The sequence below is a fragment of the Macaca fascicularis genome, chromosome X (genome assembly GCF_037993035.2).
Source record: "Macaca fascicularis isolate 582-1 chromosome X, T2T-MFA8v1.1".
Taxonomy (NCBI): Eukaryota; Metazoa; Chordata; class Mammalia; order Primates; family Cercopithecidae; genus Macaca; species Macaca fascicularis.
In genome coordinates, this window is record NC_088395.1 from 113578185 (window position 1) to 113603242 (window position 25058).

Genomic DNA, 25058 nt, shown 5'->3' on the forward strand with positions numbered 1-25058 from the left:
GCAGGTTTTTAGAGATGGTTTTAGAGGCTTTGGAGAATAGAATCACATCTGAACAAACTAACGGAAGCACCTCAGGTTGGGAGTGACTCACCGGTACTCCTTGGTATACTCAAAGTCTTGTTTGTTGTAGGCAGGTTTTAGGAAATTGCACTCAATGACTCCAATTACTCCTACACCTTCTCCACGAGTTGGCTTAGAAGAAAATATTAATTTCAACACTTACATTACTGTTGGCTGCCTGCAGGCATTTCCTTTTGATTCCAAACAATAATAGAAAGGTTACATAACGTTCATGAGCAAGAAAAGACCATCAAGATCTAGAGAAACACTTAGAATGTACATCAACAGACTGCAAGCATTAAACTGAACTAGAAATTCTGACAAATTCTAGGGCAGAGATTTTCAAAATATGATCCATAGATCACTAGGAGTCTTCTGCAATTAGTAGCCATCTCTACTTCACCCACACTACCTCAACTTTTATCTGCTTTATATTCCAGGACTACCATAAGACTGCATTTGAATAAAGAATTACCGTGCTAAAAAACCAAGGTTATATACTACTGTTCTAAGGAACTGAAACAAATATTCACCTGAAAACAATTTTAGGGGTGCTATGTGATCCTATATTAAAATAAACAATTTTCCCACATACACAGGCCACCAAACAACTACTAAAGAGAGTCACACAGCAATTATTAATTACAAGTTGATGCAAGAGTTTCATAGATTTAAATCATATTCTAATTCTTTAACGGAAGAAACTGAGTAAAGGTGTAATTAGACTGGCACACAAACATGAGTTGTCTAAAGGTGCTATAACAAGGAAAAACAAAATAGGCTGAAAATGAGTTATCCTGGGCTTTATATAACTGTCTTACTATGATGAAGCAGTTCATCATTTTTGTGCTTTAGCAATCTTATCTGTAAAACAGGAATAAAAGGGATACTTGTAGACATTGCTACTTTAAATAATCATTAAGACATTAAAGATGATGGTAAAATTTGTATAAAGTGGTTTTAAAAATATTTTCACATAATTCATCCCATTTACATCTCTCAACCCTGTAAGCTGCGAGGTAGGCAAAGCAGGTATGTTTATTATTGTTGTTTCCACTTTATAGGTCAGGAAATTGATCCTCAGATAAATTAAACAATTTATCCAATGTTACACAGCTTGTAAATGGAAAATTCAGGACCCAAATCCTGGTCTTCAACCACCATATTTTATATGCCTTTCACTACGCCTTATTGTCTTCCCAAGAAAATGGAAAGAGTTACCTAAAACACAAATAAGCTGAGACACATGGTAAACTTGCTGGTATTCTCATTCTGCCTCTTAGTAACAGCTACTTAGAAAATGTATTCAGTAAAGTTGTTGGGTTGATTAACATCTGAAGAATGAGAGGTGGAAAGAGTTTTTCAACACAAGACAGCTCACTGGTAACACAATTCCAGGATCAGAATTCAAAAAGCATCATAAGATGGGAGTAAAAGCCATTAATGAGCCTATCCCCTTTGCAAATTTTAAATTCTCTTCCTACTCTTTTCAGCCTCCTATGACAAAGAAATATTAACCACTCACCTTCACCTGGCACCCCACCTTCTCAAAGGATTTTATGAGTCGGTTGTTATGATACATCATTATTCCAAACTGGTTACTATTCTTGCAAGAGAACCCAAAGGTGATTCTCACCTGCTTATTCTGAGAAGAACATTGTTAAGGCGACAAACATACCAGGGACTTCAACGATAAATTTTGCACCATATTATAGAAAAAACATCAAATACCAAGGGACATAAATTGGTACAACCTTTTGAGAGGGCATTTAAACACCTGTTGCAATTGCTTTGAGAATATTCTTAATATTCGACCAAGTAATTATCTTTTAAAGAATTTATCCCACAGAAACAGTCAGGGAGGCCCATAAAGGTTTAGGAATTACAGAGATTTTTCAATTTGTTATAAAAGCAGAAAAACAGAAATAATTTAAATGTTCAACAATAAAGAAATGATTAAATAAATGTTGATACAGCTACATGCAGCTCTTTTAAAATTATGCCCTTGAAATATGTGAGAATATCAGGAAATGCTCAGATTATAAAAACATCACACACACACGCACACACACCACACACACACCACACACATGCATAGAAAGACTGTAAGAAAAGATACCTAAATACCATCAGTGATTATAAAATTGACAAATAATCACAAAACATTTTTTAGCCCTTGCTAGTTGCTCAATTTGCTGCTAGGGCTCATAGGTTCTGATAAGAGCTGTAAATGGGCCAATACGAATCTGTAAAATTATATCCAATAAAGTAAATCTTCTTACCATACCAAACACAATGAAAGCAAAAGCAAAGGTAAAGAACAATGAATAGTCCTGTAGTGATACATCTCATGGGAAGAAGTTAACAAGCTTGGATAAATGAAATGAAGACAACTGATTATTACAAGTAAAATATGAATAATGATGAGTTTTTAACACGTCCTACTTAATTTAAAAACCGAGGTAAGTAAGTGAGAAAGATAAAGGGGAGACAGAGAAACTGAGATTTTCATTAAAACAAATTCTAAGAAACCTTCATGTCTAAATGAGTCAAATGAAAATTTATTTTTGTCACTTATTCAAAAAATGATCTCCATGCCCCCTTTAAAAGACAAGCTACTTGCATCAAAACCCTATAACAAATGGGTCACATATGACACAAAGACATGACTCAAGTGGGTGCATAACACAGTAATGTTTGGCTCAGAATATATAATGTTCTGGACTCTAGCAGTTCACATAAAACCTTAAATAAGACCTATTCTAATGCAAAAACAAAACAAGACAAAACTCCTGCAAGCAAACAAACCAAAATCCTATGCCATAAAATTAACTTTGTAAAGATAAAGATTGTCAAATTTTTCTTTCTGTTGTGCACTTTTAAAATTCCAAATTATGGAGTGAGGGTACACTGGGGTAGGAGACTTGCCAAATTAGTGCAAGGAGACAGAACAAAGATGAAAGAAGTGGACTTTGATAATTGAGAAGTAAGTAAGTTAGTATCAATGATCTTGTTCCTCAGTGACCTTGGGGGAAATTTTATTAGGACTTTCATTTTACCCATGCCTAAAGTAAATCTGTTTAGTCCAAACTATAATATTGGAAGGTAATTTGGTTTAATGAGAAGGGAGTCTGAGAAGAGCTGAGGTAACATATAGAATGCATGCATAAAAGTTTCCCGGATAGAAACCCACAAAAGAAAAAAGCTAGAGACAGGTATGTGTTATATCCTAAAACAGTAGTTGGAAAGCACTTCTTTAGACTGGCTCTGTTAAACCTATGGTACTAATATCCTAGTCTACATATGGTGAGATTATAACTAATTCACCTATAGAAGCAAACAATGCTAGCTCTGGCTTTATTAAATTGATTTGTTTAGTGCTTTAAGAAAACATTCCTAGTAGCCAAGATATGTGTTTCCAAAAAGGAGAAAAAAGAGACCAACAATTTCTCATTTTTGGTCAGGGAAGGACAAAGCATGCTACATAATGCCTTTGATAAAGCAAATAGAGTGTGAGCATGTTTCTCAGGCCAAGAGTTGTGCTTAGTTACTAGAAAATAAATTAAAAGGACAATTTTTCATAACCTTGCAAGTTTTCAGCCTTTCAAAAACATTTTCTGCCCCAAAAGCCATCAACGAAGTTGTACCTAATATCCACAGTTTATCTTAAGATTTTTTTCTAGTCTCTGAAATCCATTCTCGATGCAATGCGGGGGAGAGATAGAAGTAAAAAGCAATGGCTCCTCTGAGTGGCTACCATTATGAGAAGTACCAGGAATTTATGTCAAACCCTAAGAAGATTTATTTCACTCTAGAAAATCAACTTTTAATTTCCACTTTCCTAACTTCAATCAATGTAAGTCTGGACCTGTTACAATAAAAAATTGCAGTGTATCTACAAGATTAAGAAGTTCTAGTCAGTATTTTGCTTATTTCAGTAAATTTAATATATATCAAAATCCCAGTACAAACCAAATGATGTGTATTATTCCTTACAGTAGAGATTCTCAAACCTGGCTGCTCAATAGAATCAGCTGAGGATTTTAAAATAATAAATATTTCTTATTTTTTTAAAAAAAGGTTTCAGACACTACTGAACCAGAATCTCCAGTCTCAAGATTCTATTATTTCAACAGTTTCCAGGTGATTTCTGATAAAAATGGTACATAGATTGGCATTTAAGAAAGACTTCCTCAGAGTACACTATAATAGAATGTGTACTATGACATATGTTTTTGAATTGGAAAGGAAAAGTTTTTGTTTTTCTGTGTCAACCTGAAAACTTAATCCTGAAATAAAGAGGTCAACTTCATGTAGTGGTATAGTTGTAAGGATACTGTGAAGGTAGGTTTATATGTATCATATTCTACATTGGCCAGGCTCTTGGCAATCATCTGGGTAGTCACCTTCTTTTGACGCAGAAAAATTTTCATCCGTGGCTTCATGTATAGAATACCACAAAATGCCTGTGGAATAGAATGGTGAAGGGAAAGTTATGTGATATTGCCAATTCTGCTGACATCCCCATAAAACACTGCTATCACCTGATTCTATGCTGGGCAAAGATTTGGCTCCATTTCTATACCTTCTTACACTATGTAAACTACCACACTAAAGTACTGTTGACTATATTATCTAAACTGTCTCACCTGAGACAATAAAGGAATACTAGCACATGGCTGGAGGGTTGTCATCTTTGAATAACTAAAAGAAGATCTTGTTCTATAATATTTTCAGGTTATAGGAAATCTTACCTCTCATTGTTGAAAAACCATTCTTACTTACCCTTAAAGAATATTCTGTTTCTGGCAGCTCAGAGGTAATACCGCCAGTCATTTTTTCTTCTGTGTCAAAGTCTGATACCAGGATGTCATATTGATCTGTATCAAAGTCCAACTCAGATTTTCCATTTTTATTTCTGGGGAAAACAGACAAGTACCAATCTAACAAAAACTGGCTCCAAAGGACAAAAAATGCACTAGGAACCCAAAAGAAAAAAAACAATATGAGCCAAAACTCAGGTATCTGTTTCTTTCCCTGACTACCAGTGCAAAGGAACTACAAACCACTTGGGTGGAGGATCATATGATACTTAAGGGTATTCCCATTCTAAACAAATCTACTTTTTCATAGAGGTGATGATGCCACATTCCTAAGAAAAAAAGAACGTGGAATGTCTATGATCTGATAAATCAAATGGATGTCAGCTATCTTCAAAGTGGGATCTTAAAATAGACACAAGCTTTCTAGGTATTGTTAGTAAGTCACTCAACATCATTTTCCCCAACTGAATGAACAGATGAATCAAAACCCACTTCTACCAACTTCAAACAAAAAAGATACTAACATCTCCCCAGATCTAATCCTATTTCTTAAAAGGAAAAAAGATTGTTATAAAAGCAGCATATATTTACTAGTCCTCTAGGATACCATTTATAGAATTATCATTTAAACATAATGGTACTAACATTCCTTTCATAAGGAACTTTCTTCTTCCCATAATCTTTTTGGGCCACTTGGTTTTGATCCATTCCAAGACCCTGAGCTATATGACTAACCACTGCCAGGGAAAAAAGGTTAAGACCCATCTTAATCCTTGAAAAAAACTCAAATGACAGGTTTTAGAGAAAACATATATATCAGAACAGTAGTTCCCAAAATTTATTCTGTGCAACAGTAATCTCATAAGATACTCTTAAAAAGTACATAAAATAAAATACATAAAATACATAAAAGTTCTAAGATCAAATAAAATTGAGAAATAATTCTTAGCCCTCAGAGTCACCTTGAGCTCTAGTGATAACTCTGCTTCATACTTCAGGCTCTGTAAGCTCAGAGCTGCTGTGTTGAAATTGTAGCTCCTTTTATAGGGCTGCACCAGAGCCATTATGGTCTGTCTGCATCATGTCCATGTCAATGTATGATAGCATATTATGGATTTTCCAGGATAATTCTGATTCTCACTACTCCACCCGACCCCAAGGCATATGCCCTGAGGAGATGCTCTGTCTTCCTTGTCCCTCACCTTCCCCATCTAAGGAAAAAAGGTCTGTAGAAACATTTTCGTTAGAGACAGGGTCTTGCTCTGTTGCCCAGGCTGGAGTGCAGTGGCATGATCATAGCTCACCATGGCCTCCAACTTCTGGGTTCAAGCAATTCTCCCATGTTGTTCTCCCAAAGGTCTGGGTTTAGAGGTGTGAGCCACCACCCAACCTAAAGAAACACTTTTTCAAAATTGATTGGGAAACGCTGCATAGTGTATAGCTCTTTTACATATTTTCAACATACATTAGTATATTAAAGTACTCCAGGACTCTCAGAAGTCCTACAATAAAGCAACACAGTAAACCTTAAGTCAGCTTTTCCCAAATTTATTTGACCATGTAATCCTTTATTTATACAGGTTGAGTATCCCTTAACTGAAATGTTTGGGACCAGAAGTGTTTTAGATCCTTTTGGATTTTGAAATATTTGCATTATACTTACTGGTTGAGCACTCCTAATCTAAAAATCCAAAATCCGAAATGTTCCAATGATCATTTCCTTTGAGTTGTCATGTCTGTGCTCAAAATGTTTTAGATTTTGCAGCATTTCAGATTTTAGATTTTTGGATTAGGGAAAGTCAACCTGTATAGCACCTAGTACCATATACATAACTGGGAAATGACATAAAAAGAAAAAGTTCTGTTTAAGATATGTAAATCACTGTAATACCTCAAAAAATTCTTTGTAATACCAACTATATTACTTGAGGTTTTCTCAGTAGGACACAGCGAGGATCTAAATTACCAATGTGTGAGTCACACTTCTTTTAATTGTTAAGTACAGTACTCTCTATATAAACCAGCATTGTTTTTATTTGTTTTACCCAGGTAAATGAGACAAAATACTTCACCTAAGGAGAAAAGGATGAAGAAATGTATCTGATAATCCTTTCTATTAGGCATATCAGTAATACCTCTATTTTATATTAAAGGTTTTTAGGGTTATTTTTTAGTGTTTAGGTGTTAATCCATTCTTTTTTCTTTTTTTTTTTTTTTTTTTGAGATGGAGTCTTGTTCTGTTGCCTAGGCTGGAGTGCAGTGGCGCCATCTCCACTCACTGCAAGCTCTGCCTCCCGGGTTTATGCCATTCTCCTGCCTCAGCCTCCTGAGTAGCTGGGACTACAGGCGCCCGCTACCACGCCCGGCTAGTTCTTTGTATTTTTTTAGTAGAGACGGTGTTTCACCATGTTAGCCAGGATGGTCTCGATCTCCTGACCTCGTGATCTGCCCATCTCAGCCTCCCAAAGTGCTGGGATTACAGGCTTGAGCCATAATCCATTCTTAAATGTATTCCATTAGACATGCTAAGATTAAAAAAATGAAATACCATAAAGTATTTCTAGATTGTTTTGTTAGTTTTGAAGACATGATCTTAACCTAGTCTCATTATAGTTCATATTTATCTGCTTCAAAGATTTTTTTCTACTTCTTTTTTTTTTTTTTTTTTTTTTTTTTTAAGAGACAGGGTCTCACTTTGTTGCCCAGGCTGGTTTCAAATTCCTGGCCTCAAGTGATCCTCCTGCCTTGGCCTCCCAAAGTACTGGAATTACAGGTGTGAGCCACCATGCCTGGCCAGATTTTTCTACTTCTAATCCAGCTACTGTGAAAGCACTAATATAGAAGTTGTTATTTTTTTAAAGATCTTACTGTATTTTGTTTGCTCTAATTTTTCTTTCTCATGCTTCATTGTCATTGTCTAATAAGTAAAATAACTATCAATTACCAAACATAAAAAAATGCCTATTGGCCAGGCATGGTGTCTCACTCCAGTAATAGAGGCTGGGGTGGGTGGATCACTTGAGGTCAGGAGTACAAGATCAGCCTGGACAACATGGCAAAACCCCGTCTCTACAAAAAATATAAAAATTAGCCAGACGTGGTGGCACACACCTGTAATCCCAGCTACTCGAGAGGCTGAGGCACAAGAATCACTTGAACCCAGAAGGTGAAGGTTACAGTGAACCAAGTTTCCACCACTGCACTCCAGCCTGGGCAAGAGAGACTCTGTCTCATTTAAAAAAAAAAAAAAATGCCCATGAATATGAAATCGATATTTATAAAGGATTCTGAGGAGCTTAGAATATGCTAAACTGTCCTAATTATCTGTGGCAATAGCCTCAGGATATGTGTGTTTCCACCTTAAACATACCACATTCTACCAACAAGAACCACTATCTCAAACAGAACTGTTTTCCTTTTTCTTTTTTTTTTTTTTTTTGAGACGGAGTCTCACTCTGTTGCCAAGCTGGAGTGCAGTGGCATGATCTCGGCTCACTGCAACTTCCAACTCCTGGGTTCAAGTGATTCTCCTGCCTCAACCTCCCAAGTAGCTGGGACTACAGGGGTGCACCACCACGCCCAGCTAATTTTTGTACTTTTTTTTTTTTTTTTAATAGAGACGGGGTTTCACCATGTTAGCCAGGATGGTCTCAGTCTCTCAACCTCGTGATCTGCCCACCTCAGCCTCCCAAAGTGCTGGGATTACAAGCATGAGCCACTGCACCCAGCCAGAACTCTTGTTTTTCTAAGACGAAGTTACATAAAAGTATGCAATGAGATATAAATATGTATCAAAATTTATCTATTTTGCTTCTCTAAAAAGAGTTATTAAAATATGCTAGGCCAAGTGCAGTGGCTCACACTTGTAATCCCAATAATTTGGGAGGCTAAGGAGGGAATATCGCTTGAAGCCAGGTGTTCGAGACTAGCCTGGGCAACATAAATGAGACCCTGTCTTTCTATAAAAATTTTGAAAGTTAAAATTAAATAAAAATGTGTTTCATCATACTACCTTTGTTTATTAGAAGCTATCACCTTCGTAATACTATACCTGCGGATGTTCCAAATGAGAACACGAGTGCCTTTTTTGCCTGGGATGGCATCAAACTGGGCCAGCAGGTCATTTTCACTGTTGAAAATGGAATAGTTCAAGATGGCTTCTAGGCTGGGCAATGAATCCTCGGTAATAATCATTTTTTGTAAAATCAAATATAGTCAAAGAAAAAAATAATATCTTAGGATGCTATTGAGAAGGAAGATCTGCCCTTTGGGTTGCATATTTAGACAAAACTACAGACATAAAGCATGCATATTACTGCTATAGAAAGAAGAAAGGTGAAAAATGGAGAAAAGTTATAGAAACAAGCTCCAAAATCAGTTGCCCATGCAGAATATAGCTTCAAAGATATAATGTAAACAAAGTCTTATATTTAAAAGCAAAGATCAAAGGCTTAAATTTTTAACTTCTTTGGAAGCAATAAGTTAAAACCTTATTGCTATACTGTTCCAGTCAAGACAACCAGGTGTCTAACAGAAGTAACAGCTGTGCAGATATAGGGAAATGACTATTCTGCTATTATATAAGCTGATAAACAGTATATTTCTAGGCGTATCAATACAAATGTAGCTATCCTTTGGAGGGGGGAAAAAAGGCAGGCCCCGGGAGCTTTACCATGGGGTGGTGGTAGAGCAGACACATACTATATAGATCAAACTGTGTAACAATGAAAATTTCAATACAGCAAAAACATTTCTAAGCTTCTGTCAATGGTCTTATTTTTTAAATATTTAATACAGAAAAATCCCAGTTAAATTTAAGACATTTGAATACCTCTTTTAAAACTTCTGATAGTTGGATTTGACCTGAAGAGGTTCCTATCAAAACACTCAGATTAGACTAATTTTTAACCAACATTCTCCATTTCCAGAAAGGATATTGTTTTGCTGGTTGAATGGAACAATTGGTACAATAACTGCCTGGGCCTGGACACATTCCAGATAGGTCTGTGATAGAAGTCCAACAGTGAGAGTACCCCCATTCTTGGTGAAGACAAGGGCGTCCTTTCCTAGCCGCATGGAGCCTGACTTGAAACCATTACCAAAGACCCCAATGGGACACTGGCTCTTCTTTATTACTTTATCTGTAAAGCCAAAGCTGCAATTACAGAAGAAAAAACAAATCAGAAAAAAAGAAATCAGAATGGTAAAAAGCATCCTAAGATAGGTGACAGGCAGAATATTTGGCCTACAAATAAATAACACTTGTAAAAAGTCCCTCCTTTTTTATTCCTTTTGGTATTTATGGGCAAAACTATTAGGTTAAAAACACAGGAAATTACTATGGGGTAATGGGATTAATTTTTCTGTGTGGTTTGTGTGTACATAAATAGTTCCATTACGTTAGAGTCACACTTTATAAAAGTAAAAAAGGGCCCCTTTCCACCAGCTAACATAGCTGGAAAAGGCTTGGGAAGCTGCCTTTCCTGTCTAGATAAAACAGCTCTGATTGCTGTAGAAGCAAAGTTAGGGTAAGGTGAAAAGGGTAGTTATCTAGAGAGGGTAACAAAAGTTTCAGATATTGTCATTGGTCAGAGGTACTAGATTAGGCATCTCCTAACCTGTTTATATCATCCTCTAGAAATCTGAAAGTCAGGGATCATATATCTTGACAATTTCAACTCTCCACTCAAAGGATAATCCTTCCAATTCTTAGTCTCTGTTCCATCTGCTGGGACAGTTCATTGGAATGTGGCCAAAGGATAAAAATAGGTAGTTCTGCCTCTGAATATCAGCAAACAGCTGCAGTTTAAAGTCTCTCTTGCTCTATTAAGGACCTTTCACTTAGGCACCTCAACAATCTCTGTAGTCCATTTTGATCAGCTTAATCTGGAAGCCAGAACCTTTCTCTTTTCTTGTATTTTTCATTCAGGTACACACCAAAATAACAGAACTTTAAAAACTAAAAATTAAATGATTACATATCTTCCCTCATCATCAATAAAACTAATTGTAAGGATTGTTTCTCAGGATGAGAAGGAGAAATGAATAGTTTGGTGAATGAGTACAAAACTTATAGTTAGATAGAATAAAAAAGTTCTAATGTTCCATAGCCCAGGGTGACTATAATTAGCAATAATACATCATATATTTCAAAGTAGCTAGAAAAGAGGACTTCCAATGTCACCAACATATAAATTCTCAAGGTGATGGAAACCCCAAACACCCTCACTTGATCACTGCACATTCTATGCATGTATAAAGTATTCACATGTACCCCATAAATATGTAAAATATTAGGTATCAATGAAAGAAAAAAAAATCATACTAAAAAGGATTGTTTCTCTCCAGACTGACTAATTTTACAATGTTGTGCACTACCATTCATTCAATAAATATTTAAACTAAGCACCTACGATGTGCCATGCATTGGGCTAAGCACTAGAGACAATTGTTAATAAAAGAGACATGATTTTTGCCCTCAGAGTTTATAATCTAAGGAAGGACTTCTTATATTTCAGATTAGGTGCTTCTCAACATCAATAAAATAGATACTCTGAGCAGACCATGACTGAGCAGGCTGATCTTTAACAATTTTACTCTTTTGAGCATGGAGAGCTGAGGTATCTGATTTCTACTTCCTGAAGGCTATGGTTTTGTGTTTACTCACTAGGAAAGGGAACCACCTTTTAATTTGCTATTTCAAAGCATTATACAGTAATACCATATGTCCTCCTAGAGTAAACACTTTATAGGAGCTGTGTGTATCGCACAAATAAATCTAGTGACAGAAAAAGGTAATTTCCACGGCAGCAGTCTGTTGGAAAAAAAAAAGAATATTCAGTCTGTGTTGCCTATGGGCCTTAGTATTCCAGGATATAGACTTGTAATAGTAAGATTCAGGCATTCCCATTCTTCTTGTGGAAGAATTGGCTTTTTAAAAAAAAAAAAAAGTTTGTTATGAGGATTAAATTATATACTGTATGCAAAATACATTAAGTATAAAGTAGTATTCAAACATTAATTTTAAACTAACTCTAGAAGTCATTCTGATAGTTGTCATGTGCTATCCCCTACTCCTACTTCAGACCTAAGATCACATCTAAAACTCAGGGCTCTCCATAAATAGTAATCTTACACACCACTCCAAATGAATTTGTATGGTTAACCGGACTTTAACTTTCTCTTATACCACAAAAGCTTCAATTAGGTGATCAAGGGGAAGTGGTGAAAATAGGGAGATTACAACTCCCTTAATTTTTTAGCCTCTTCCACCATCTATCACCTCTTTTTCCCTTTGAAAGTATAAACCCTCACTGTGTTCATTTGGGGAGACCAAATGATGATACAAGGTTGAGAAGATAACCAGTAGCGTGAGGCTAGAACCAGAATGGAAAAGGATAAGAAAAATGAGAAGAGAGGAGCTGTAAACTCTGGATTTTTGTTGTTGTTACTGTGTTTCACTTAACTCTTCCTGTGTGCTCTTTTATTCCACCTAAGTTCTCATGTTAGGCATTCCATTTAAATGCAAACTGGCAGAATGAATGCCAGGTACCAATCAAATAACTACCTAATACAAAAGCCCTCACCACACATAATAGAATTGTAGGAATGAATATGATAGTTTGCTATAGCTCAGTAATATTTTCCACAGAGCTAACTTGGCTCAGGTGGTTTCTATTTGCTAAGTCAGTCCTGCTGTATCCTCTCATGTAAGAGACAACACTGTTTACACATCAAGGTGGCTTGGATACCAGCACTTTTAGTGGAATTCAAAACTACAGTAGCTTGCTCTGGAGTATCTTAAAATGTCAAGAATCCAGAATCCAGAGAGGTAAATTTAAATTGGGACTCTGCAGTGACACGTGTTTACCTATGTAATGAATCCTCACGTGTACCTCCAAACCAAATACAAAAGTTAAGAAAAATAATAGATAAATAAATAAATAAATAAGGACTCTGACCAATGAAACAAACCTTGGCAAAATCCATGGGCGCACAAAGGCAGGCACTGCTATTTCCTAGGTATTTTTGTGATTTAATATGTAATATAAAAGAATGAAAGCGTGCTAAGCAGACTGTTATTCTCCAGCTATTGTTTTAGAAGAATACACCTGCTAGGAAGTGCACTTCTGAGCACAGGTAGCAAATACCCTCTGTGGTTCTGTGGCTGTTTTTAGTCTTTGAACTTTGAAAGCGGTTTCTCACCTTGCTTGAAAAAGGCAGCTGAATATACAGACTAACTGATCCACACACTAGCCCCAGAAGGTAAAGATAATTAGTTGTGGACCTTAAAGGAATTTAATAATAGGTTTTTCCTTTTTAATTTGATTTTCATGAAATTCTATGTTTATGGAAGAAACTGTTGCTACAGTTACACAACTATTTTATCAGTCTGAAAACAGAATTGCATAAAGAGTTGGAAAGTGTGGACAGGGTAACAACAAATGTTAGAGGTCAAATAGAACTTCTGCAGGCTTAATAAATTTGCATAATTACTTCTATTATTTTTTCCTAATACAAAAGTAATATGCCTTCAAATAAAAAACAGCGCCAGGCGCGGTGGCTCACACCTGTAATCCCAGCACTTTGGGAGGCCGAGGCAGGTGGATCACTTCAGGTCAGGAGTTTGAGACCAGCTGACCAACATGGTGAAACCCTCTCTCTACTAAATATACAAAATTAGCCGGGCATGGTGGCGCATGCCTATAATCCCAGCTACTTGGGAGGCTGAAGCAGGAGAATCACTTGAATCCGGGAGGCAGAGGTTGCAGTGAGCCAAGATCGCACCATTGCACTTCAGCCTGGGCAACAAGAATGAAACTCCTTTAAAAACAAACAAACAAACAAAAAACAGAATCCTTCCGGCTAGGCATGGTGGCTCATGTCTGTAATCCCAGCATTTTGGGAGGCCGAGGTGGGACCATTCTAGCTGCCAACATGGTAAAACCCCGTCTCTACTAAAAATGCAAAAATTAGCTGGGCGTGGTGGCACGCACCTGTAATCCCAGCTACTCGGGAGGCTGAGGCAGAATTGCTTGAACCCAGGAGGTGGAGGTTGCAGTGAGCCGAGATCACACCACTGTACTCCAGCCTGGCGACAGAGCAAAACTCCATCCAAAAAAAAAAATGTAGAATCCTTCGCTAGAAGTTAGGATTGGACTAAATAATCTTTTATTTTTTATTTATTTATTTATTTTTGAGACAAGGTCTCCCTCTGTTGCCCAAGCTGGATTACAATGGCACAGTCTCAGCTCACTGCAACCTCCGCATCCTGGGTTCAAGTGATCTTCCCACCTCAGCCTTCTGAGTAGCAGGGACTGCAGATGCATGCCAAAATGTTCAGCTAATTTTTGTATTTTTTTTGTAAGAAGGGGGTCCCCCTGTGTTGCCCAGGCAGGTATCAAACTCCTGGACTCAGGCGATCTGCCTGCCTTGGCCTTTGGAAGTGCTAGAATTATAGACATGATCCACCATGCTTGGACTTAAATGATCTCTTTTAAATAAATGGTATCTTCACCAGGCGTGGAGGCTCATGCCTGTAATCTCAGCCCTTTGGGAGGCCAAGGCGGGCTGATCACTTCGGGTCAGGAGTTCGAGACCAGCCTGGCCAACATGGTGAAACACTGTCTCTACTAAAAATGCAAAAATTAGCTGGGCGTGGTTGTACCTGCCTATAATCCCAGCTACTCGGGAGGCTGAGGCAGGAGAGGTGTGTGAACCCAGGAGGTGGAGGTTGCAGTGAGCTAAGATCATGCCATTGCACTCCAGACTGGGGGACAAGAGTGAAACTCCGTCTCAAAAAAAATTTTTTTTAATTAAAAAAAAAAGGTATCTTCTAGCTGATTCAAGTTTGTTTCAAGATACAATCACAAAAAAACAAACTTGAATCAGCTAGAAGATACCTGAGATTATTTTTTAAATAGGAGGAACAATTGCCCAGCTCAAATTGATGGGAAACATATTTGGTATGATAGGGAAAATTCTACAGCTAAGAAAGTTTCTGCCTATTTTGCTCCTTGGGGAGGGAACAAAAAATTTGAATGGGTGATACTCATCCTTCATATTTCAATTCAAATGTCATTTCTTCAGGGGAGCCTTTTTTAACTCTCTAGACTAGATTAGATCCCTGTTATATGCTCTCAAAGAAACTGTGCTCTACCTTCATAGCACTTACCACTGGGTGGAATAGCCTATTTAGTTATATTACTAGTCAATGTTGTTCTTTCTCACTAAGCTGTCAGCCAAGAATCATGTCTGTCTGGTTCACCACTTTATCTCCAGTGCCTTGCACACAGGTGCTCAATAAAAATTTGTTGAATGAATAAATGAATGAATCTGGAACAAAAATTGTGGCAATTATTTTGAAACCATTCTTCTCCTCCTTTCTACCGTATAACTCTAACCAAGTTTCACAGATGTAGTCCCACAGACAAAATAGAAGAAGATCAGATTTGCTGGGCCCACTACTCAACACCCATGTCAATGGGATAAGGTATGATGGGACGGAATCATTAATAAGATAAGCAATTTTGGATGGGTGCGGTGGTTCACGCCTGTGATCCCAGCACTTTGGGAGGCTGAGGCGGGTGAATCACTTGAGGTCAGGAGCTCAAGACCAGCCTGGACAACATGGCAAAACCCTGTCTCTACTAAAAATACAAAATTATTAGCCGGGCATGGTGGCACACACCTATAATCCTAGCTACTCGGGAGGCTGACGTATGAGAATCATTTGAACCCAGGAGGCTGGGGTTGCAGTGAGCTGAGATCACGCCACGGCACTCCAGCCTGGGTGATGGAGTGAGACTGTCTCAAAAAATAAGAAGACAAGTAATTTTAGGGGGGAAAAAAACAACTAGTACATACAGAACTGAATATATAAATGCTTTGGTTCCATCCCATCTAAAATTGTATTTTTCTTAATATATAATAAGAAAATATATATATGTTAATAATAAGAAGAAAATATATATATTCTTAATATATAATATTAGCTTCAGGATATAAAACTGGTATTATAAGTTGAAGGATTGAGCCAACTCTCTACCTTCACTAACATACTGGTCACAATTCTTGTTTCACTTTTAGAGGTTTTCCTCAAATAGTCTTCTAATTAGGAGGGTCTGAGACACAAGGTATACAGACTGCTGAGTGGTAAAACGCAACCACTTACTTTGCCCAAATTTCATGTCTGTTTCTTTGATGGATCAAAGGGATTTCCCTACAAACAGAGTAATTCATTTAGAATACCTACAAGGGTAACTACAACCACATGAATTTATTTTCCATTTTTATAGTTCGGAGCCCTTTCCCTCCTCCACAGCACTCCTCCATTGTTACTCGTGCTTCACACACTCTAGTTCAGGAAGCCACAGGGAGAGTAATCAACCTCATCTGCTAAAAAGGAAAAGAGAAGGAAGGAGTTGAAGGAACACTCATCTTCCACTGAGTGATACGCGAAGATGATATAGTATAAATTTACGTTCTCAACTACAAATGTTTTAAAGTGATTAAATGAACTGAGAGTGGCAACAGAAATCTAGCACCAGCTTCAACAGTTAGAAAGGAGAATTTCCTAAGTTTGTGATTCTACTGCAAAACCTTTAAAGAATATGTGTCTGAATGCCTTCTATTTATCTTGCATGGGGTTTGATTATACCCAGGCACCTTCACGGTTCCAATCGATAAATCATTCCAACTCCAATACTTCTGATTTAAGAGTGAGTTTAGGTTAATATAAATTGGAGGTCTCGGACCATTGAAGGCCTCTGGGTCTTTTTATTTGCTGTTCTCTTTACATGAACTGTCATCCCTTGCTCCCTGCCCCTTTACCTGGTTAAACTGTACTCACCCTTAGATCTCAGCTTAAATATCATTTTGTCTAGGATACTTTTCCTAACCTCTGGGATCAGATTGGGTTCCCCTGATGACTCATCTCAAGCATTCTGTACCTTCTTATCATTATGCTTATAGCTGTTTATTACTTGTCTAAATTGCCAGCTAGGCTGAAAGCTCTGTGAGGGCAGGACAGTATTTGTTTCATAATCAGTGTCCTGGCACATAAGAGATGCTTAATAAATATTTGTTGAATAAACAAAAGGAAAGCAAAATATTAATGAAAATTATGAAGCCTTAAATAGGGTTCATGAGTTTAAGACAAGAAAAAGCCAATGAAGACATTTTTACCTGAGCATTCGGTGTAGTTTATGAGGTGTCATCCCACATCCATCATCGGTAAAGGTCAAACAAGATTTATTCTTGACCTCCTCAACATCTATAAAGACCGTCCTGGCAGATACATCTGGATCTACAGCATTATCTGCAAAAGGTAAAAATCTGGGATATTAGATCCCCTTTTCCAATATTGTATCAAAATCTCTAGTTCAGTGACTCCAAGACATAGAAAATGTCCTTTCTTTCCCTCATTTGGATGTTCGAGAAGGTATCAGGGAGCATTAATGGTAGTGCACTCACTAAATTACAGAGAACAAAAGAGATGATGGCAGATTGAGTTCTAAAGCTGATTTCCAGATTTCACATGAGCGATCTGCAATCTGCCTTTCCACTTCAAACTGCAGGGTCTTTGGAAAAAAGTATTAATAACTACTCCCATATAAAAAGCATTTTGCTCCATTTTTGTCTTATTACTTCTTCTTGCCTTTTAGCCCCTTTACTGTTTATATACACATACAGTAAAGAGTGGTTACGGAGAAAAGCTGAATGAGCAATTTTGGTAAAAGATGATGCATATTACACACATTACAGTTTGTGATCATTTTATTTTCTTCTTTCTTACATCACCTCCTCTGTTAAAGAACACAGATAGTACTGCCATTCCTGTTTATAGCCTAAGAGGCACTGAAAGGGTTAGAGTTTAAAACCAAAAGTCTTAATTGCCTGCCTAGATCTCAGTGATGGTAGCAAGCATACTTAAAAGGAGTGATTTTTGCTTAGGTATTTTGTAATAGTTTTAAAGGCAAGGCTGTCCATCCTCTCAGGAAATGGAGAACATAGAATCAAAGTAGAAAAAATACATAGGTTCACGATTCCTCCTGATTTATGTCTTCACAATGAGTTGTCATCCCACATCCATCATCGGTAAAGGTCAAACAAGACTCCAGGCCAGGCGTGGTGGCTCACGCCTGTAATCCCAGCACTTTGGGAGGCCAAGGCGGGCGGATCACAAGGTCAAGAGATCAAGACCATCCTGGCTAACACGGTGAAACCCCGTCTCTACTAAAAATACAAAAATTTAGCCAGGCATGGTGGCAGGAGCCTGTAGTCCCAGCTACTCGGGAGGCTGAGGCAGGAGAACGGCGTGAACCTGGGAGGTGGAGCTGGCAGTGAGCCGAGATCGCGCCACGGCACTCTAACCTGGGCAACAGAGCGAGACTTCATCTCAAACAAACAAACAAACAAACAACAAAAAAAAAGACTCCAAAGACATCAAAAATTGCCATAGTCTAACAATTGTGTCACATTCACAACCCCAGGGGTGCCACTGTCTAGTTGCCACATGTTTTTACCACAGGTACCAGTTTACATAATTGTCAATCACCGACAAATGTGGCTCACTGGCCACAACTGAGGGGCAGTTTATACAATCTGTTGGATAGGTTCCTTAATCGTTCCCCGTCTCTACTAAGCTCTTTGAGCAAGACAGAGTCCTTGCCTTCCACTCTCTTCCCTTTCCCTGGTATCCTATACTGCTTTAGTGATACCAAAAAGCTAAGCTGAGACAGCCAGGTCAAGTCCTGGCCATATACTTGTTCCATTACCACTGATCAAATCATGTCACTTTTTTCCCGGGAACACCCCTTACAATCAAGAGAAGTATTACAAATATGCAAAACACCCATTTTTTTAATAATACAATTAACAATATCAGTTACAGCCACTTGGATATGTGGAATGTTCATTAAATAAAACAAAATACAGATTAATTTCAAGGGCCACAATGGTATTGCCAGAGTCACTGATAAAACTGTCACTGACTGTAAGTGGAAAAAGTCTTAATAGCAGTAGGGCATCACCAATAGTCCCAGAAGGGGATTAAGAGGCCTGGTATAGTCAATCTTTTTTTTTTTTTTTATTCACAAGGCCCTAAGGGAAAGTTTATTTCATATGAGTAGCAGCCACTTTTTTTGTTTTTATTATTTTTTTAATTCACATAATAGTTGTACATATTTATAGAATACAATGTGTAATGATCAAATCAGGATAATTAGCATATTCATTACCTCAAACATTTATCACTTCTTTTGTTGGGAATATTCAAAATCTATTCTTCTAGCTATTTGAAAATATACAGTTAATTGTTATTAATTATAGCCATTCTACAGTGCTATAAAACACTAGAACTTATTTATTTTATCTTAGTTGTAATTCTGTAGTCATTAACCAACCTCTAGCTATACCCCCTCCCACCCTTCCCAGCCTTTATTAACTACTATTCCACTCTCTACTTCTAAGCTTATTGCAATAACCTCCTAACTACTTTTTTTTTTTTTTTTTTTTTGAGGTGGAATCTGGCTCTGTCGCCCAGGCTGGAGTGCAGTGGTGCAATCTCGGCTCACTGCAAGCTCCACGTCCCGGGTTCCTGCCATTCTCCTGCCTCAGCCTCCAAGTAGCTGGGACTACAGGTGCCCGCCACCACGCCTGGCTAATATTTTGTATTTTCAGTAGAGATGGGGTTTCACCATGTTAGCCAGGATGGTCTTGATCTCCTGACTCCGTGATCCGCCTGCCTCGGCCTCCCAAAGTGCTGGGATTACAGACGTGAGCCACCGCGCCCAGCCCTAACTACTATTATAAATCCATATATCTCCCTTTCAATTTTATACACTGCTGAAGATTAACTTTCCTGAAGCACAGCTCTGATCATGACATTCCTCTGCTCAGAAAACTTCAGGCTAAAAAGCCAAACACCGGAGCCTTCCAGTCAAAACCTGATCCCAGATGACCTTTTTAACCTCATTCCCTACTGGGTATTTCCAGTAAAAAGACCTGTGTTTGCATCCTGGATCTGCTACTTAGTACTTTTTTAGTTTCCACATAGAAGTTAGAACATTCCACATAGTTTGCCTTCTGTGCCTGGCTTATTTCATTTAACATAATGTCCTTCAAGTTTATCCATGTTGCTGCAAATGACAATATTTCCTTCTTTTTATGGCTAAGCAGTATTCCATTGTGTCTATATACCACATTTTCTTTATCCATTCTTCTGTTGATGGATGATATAGTCAAGCTTTAAGGACCAGGTGGGGGGCCTAGGGCCCATATAATGTGGCAAGACAAGTGGGCTAAGTTTTGGCAGGAGTTACAAGTCTGTCATGTAATGGCGGCTTTATCAGAAATGTAGTTCTTTACTTTGTAAGAGGCAGCAGTATTTTTCTTTAACTGACTAAAGGATTCAGCATTACTTAGCTGCCTACACTGTTTCAAGAACCTTTACTCGGCAAGCAGGCCATGAATTGTGTTGGGACTGATCAGACACTCCTGCTGGCAGACAACCAAAGGCACTGTGACTGATGATACAACTTGCCAATCAACTGGACATCATTTATACACTGAAAACTCTGGACATAGAGGAATTTTTTTCTAACAATTTGTGAACATTCACGATTCAAACACGTAACACCTATCTACTGCAACTACATGTTTACCCAATGGTGCATTCAACGAATCAGCTCAAAGGCCTCTCACAATATCACCTCAATTCTTTTCCTCTTTACTGCAATTTTGCCCAAACTTTACTAGGTACTTTTTTTTTTTTTTTTTTTTTTTTTTTTTTACAGGAACACACCAAATAGTTTTAACACAGGCACTTCAGGAGTTACAAGGTAGCTGCCAGGAGCAGCTCAACATTTTATCTCCTTGGCTGGAAGCTCATGGAATACAAGGGGGAGGGGGCATGCAAGAGGCCAGGGTCAGCTGGAGCAGTAGGGAAAGAGAGATCAGTAAAGAGGCACCAGCAAGCACGGTTTTGTACTTACTTTCAGTTTTACATGGCCTTTCATTCGGTCTCAGCAAATGAAATTACAATAATAACAAGGCTGGCCTCAATAAATGAACTTATGATAACAAGGCACCGATCTGGAGGCTGGTTTCAATCCTACTTCTTGCTGCTTAACCCTCCAAACATTTACTAATACATGGCAAATGCTATTGGATCCCAGAAAATCTATCTTCTCTCCTAACCCGGCCCATCCAGCCAATGAACAGGTAGCGCAATGAAAGAATCTTTACTCTTCTCTCCCTGCCCACCAGTTAGGTGAGAATTGTGCTATCAGATGCTGGAGTGTCTTCATTCCCTAACCTGGCCACACAATCCCATGTGCTACCAAATCACAAGGAGTTTTCTCTCTGCTAACTTAGCTCATGCTATCCCTTGGTGGGAGGACCCCATCTCTACCTTCCCCTTGCTCTCTATCTCATCAGAATCTAGGAGGCAATGAGAAACTATTCCATGACAGCCTCCCAGGAGAGATAAGATGGCAAGTGGGAGATGGCTTTGAGGTAGTGCTTCACAAGCCTCTCATCCTTTTCTGTTTCATAGCATCACAAGGCTCCCATCCTCCCCTGTTCCAGAAGAATGGCCTACAGGTGGCTACATGAAAGATTGCCAAGGGTGGAGCTACTGTCCTACAGAAATCCTACAGGTATCTAAAAGTATTCCTGCCTAAAGGTAAAGTCATCACCTTTTGTCACAAGCCTATTCTTCCTTTGTTACAAACACACACAAGGTTAGCACTGAAGAGACCACAAATTTGAAATTTAAGTACTTTTCTTATCCCTCCCTCTCCTTTACCCTATACATCCCTAGACTCTCTCATACCCTATTTACTCTTGTCAGTCTCTTACAAAGTTTATTTCCCCTCATCTGGATTATTGCAATAACCTCCTAACTAGTCATATAAATCTGTATCTCTCTCTCCTTCAATTTTATACACTGCTGCAAGATTGACTTTCCTGATACACAGCTCTGATCATGACATTCCCCTGCTCAGAAAACTTCAGGCTAAAAAGCAAAATACTGAAGCCTCCCAGTCACATCCTGATTCCAGATGACCTTTATAACCTCATCCTTACTTAGTATCTGGAGTAAAAAGGCCTGTGTTTGAGTCCTGGATCTGCTATTTAGTATACACGTAACCTTGGAAAAGTCAATTAAATTTTCTGAACCTCTTTTTCTTCATCTGCAGGATGAAAGTAAATGTTTACCTCAAAGGGTAATGTTAAAAAGTTATTTGTGAAAGCTGTTTGTAAACTTTTTAAGTACCTATCATTTTTACTATTTGTGAACCCCATGCTCTAATTAAACTCCACTCAATATTCTTCATGCCTTTGTTCAAGCAGTTGTTCCTTTTGCCTGGAATTCCTCCCCACCCATATCCACATGTCCCAATCTTTCAAATCTCAGTTTAAATGTCACCTCCTCTACAAAGCATTTCCTAACCTTCCTCTTCCTGATAAACTGGAAGCCATTCCTCCTTCCTCTGAACTCCCACAGCACTTGTTTTTATCTTTGTTTATATATCGATTTCTATTTTGTTGTTATACAAAGCATAAACCTTCTGTACATGTTTTATCTCCCCTACTAGAAGAGTGAATCTGTGTTATATTCATTTTTGTGCCTACCACAGTGGCCTTGCACACAGTGGGTGCTCAATAAATATTTACCAAATGAATGATTCACTAGAAAATTAATGCCTAAGTGGATAAAATGATTGAAGGAAAACCCAAAATGAAAGCTTTGGATTGCCAGTTAACACTTTGCTCTCTCTTTTCCGTATTATTAATATTTTCACAAATAGTTGTTATTTGGTCTTAAAATCTGTGTTTGTATACATGTATGCATGCATGTGTGTGCATAATACATACACATATTTGTTCTCATACTGGACATCTTAGATCTGACTTAGGTTCTTTAAGGTAATGCTTATGGCCAAAATCACAAATATTCAAAATTACAAATTTAAAACTCATTAAATCACCTGGAAAGTACAGTAAGCATAGCACAGGTATATCACATTCTACACGGTGCCAACCATGAGAGAACAATACATTTCGGTTTCCCATTCGGTTCCCTATGTAACCGTTTACATTCGGTTCCCTATGTAAACATATGGGGAGTTTACATAGAACTCCCCACTATGTAAATCATTATTTTTTGCTCCCTTGTAGTCTTTCTTGCAAATTACATACTTAACTTGGATTGTATTCCATTCTGCAGAGGTTCAGTGCACAGCCCCAAGGCACAGTACCAAACCTCAAAGATACAGTCCCTCTGCTCTAGGGTTCCAAACGTATCAATTCCACTTTTTGCCTTTCACCTTCTAATTAAATTATACATATTGTAAAGCATTCCGTGTTAAGGTTAATCATCAAAGGTCTCTATCATTCTTATCAACCTTCCAACTAAGTCTCCTGCTACCCATTGACTTCTTACCCAAGATAACTCTCATGACAAGGCCACAGCGATTGCTTAAGTAGAGACTGGGGTTCATTTGGGGAGCTTTGAAAACATTTTCAAGAGTTTGTTCTGTGCAACCTTGTCCATAAATACTTCTTCCTTCTTTCGATTTTCAAAGCATGTATAATGCGCCCTGTATGCTGCTGCATTTTGTACAAGACTGTAGTTCTTCTTTGCTTTCCACACAGTAGCACACTACTGCAAAAATTGGTGTACTTAGCTTGAAGGGATCAACTGAAAACACTTGAAAAGCAAACACCGGTGGAGCGAGAGGTTAAGTACTCAATATTCATTCCAGCGGTGTGAGGGCGCTCGTGGACCACGGACCCAGCCCTCCGCAGTAGCAGGGAGCCAAATGCACTCGTGTCATCTCTTAAGAGATGTCCCATCATTCCTAACTTTCTTGTCTCAAAAGTTAAGGAACTCCCCTTTCCAGACCTTTCCCCAGGACCCGCCTCGGTCCTCTACAACGCCCCTTTGCTAGCTGGGCATCTTCCGTCGGTCGCCAGCCCCTGCTGAGCCCAGCTGCCTCGGGGCCTGAGGTTTTTATGCATCTCCTTTTGATTACTAACTAAGCTATCCTAAAGTGCCCGAACATCACGAGCGCGAGAGAAAAAACATACTGGTATCTTTAACGCTTCGGACACACCTCGTTTCCTCCGTTTTAGGAGCGGAACCCAGTTCCTGGCGAGAGAGACATCCCCCTCCTCCGCCTGCCGAGCCGGGGCCGGTTCCGAGGCCCCCACCCCAGCCCCGGCCCGCCCCGCGCGGCTCTGCGCATTCCTCTCGCGTCCGCGGCACCACGCTGGCACCACTGCCTCGGGCGAACACTGCCGAGCCCGCCCTCGCCACTCACCTAGCAGCTCCGCGATGGCACTGAAGGGTCGCGTGTGGCTGCTGGAGTTGCTCTGGAGGTAGCGGGGGCTCATCTGGGGGCGAGAGAAGGTCCCGTCCCGCGTGAGGCCTCGGCCCGCCGGGCCCTCCCCGCGCGCCCCCCGCGCGCCCCCCGCAGCCCAGGGGCCCGCGCGCGCGTCCGCCCCCTCGGGCCCCGGACCTACCGTGCTCAGGCGGATCCCGAAGGCCTGCGGGCCGCCGCCGGGCCGGGCCAGCCCGCAGCCCGGCGCGCCAGGACCGGCGGGGGCCCCTCGGTACAGGAGCATTTTTTTGGCCGCCAGGGTACCCGTCTGCTGCCGCCGGACCCCTGGCCCGGCGGTCCGGGACTAGCCCTTGCTCACTCCCACTCGCAGCTGGCGGCGACCGTCCGGGACCGGCCCTCCCTGGCTCCCACTCGCAGCTGGCGGAGGCGGGGCGCGCTCCAGCCACCTGTCCCGGGCGGGAGGGGTGAGGCCGGCTGAGCCAAGCGGCGGCTCCGCCCTGTCAGCACCTCTACCGACCCGGCGACTGCTCGGGCTGCCTCTGGGCCGTACAGAAATATGGCGACCTCCTGACAGCCGCTCCTTGATCCCCGCCCCTAATTAATTCTTGGCGTTTGCCATAGGCCAGGCCGCCGAGCGGGAAAGCGCGCGGGCCGAGGGGAGGGCGCGTGGGGAGGGGCGTGAATGAAGCAAGAGGAGGGAGAGCATGTATGGGATTTCTGGAACCTAGTCCCGCTTAAGCTGCATGACTAACAGACAAGATAAGACAAGTCTTTCAAGTTCTAAAGACTACAGTGTTGCTATCTGGGAAGATAGCAAGCTCGC

The 25058-nt window shown here is 39.6% G+C and overlaps 1 protein-coding gene across 4 annotated transcripts in view; it reads right to left on the reverse strand.

The window, feature by feature from the left end:
- MORC4 (MORC family CW-type zinc finger 4) overlaps positions 1-24761 on the reverse strand; it is a 92174-nt gene extending 67413 nt beyond the window's left edge. For 2 of the 4 annotated variants that reach the window (XM_074029370.1, XM_074029369.1), the window contains exons 1-7: positions 24417-24761; positions 24215-24287; positions 17070-17202; positions 4846-4978; positions 4398-4526; positions 1586-1705; positions 92-192 (exon numbers count right to left, since the gene is read on the reverse strand). In XM_074029370.1, the coding sequence (XP_073885471.1) occupies positions 92-192; positions 1586-1705; positions 4398-4526; positions 4846-4978; positions 17070-17202; positions 24215-24287; positions 24417-24518 (791 nt within the window). In that variant the 5' untranslated portion in view covers positions 24519-24761. Of the gene's footprint in view, positions 1-91; positions 193-1585; positions 1706-4397; positions 4527-4845; positions 5039-8934; positions 9082-9819; positions 10039-17069; positions 17203-24214; positions 24288-24416 lie in introns of all 4 variants that reach the window. The other 2 variants (XM_074029368.1, XM_074029371.1) reach the window with 2 other exon arrangements.
- Positions 24762-25058: the final 297 nt, after the last annotated feature.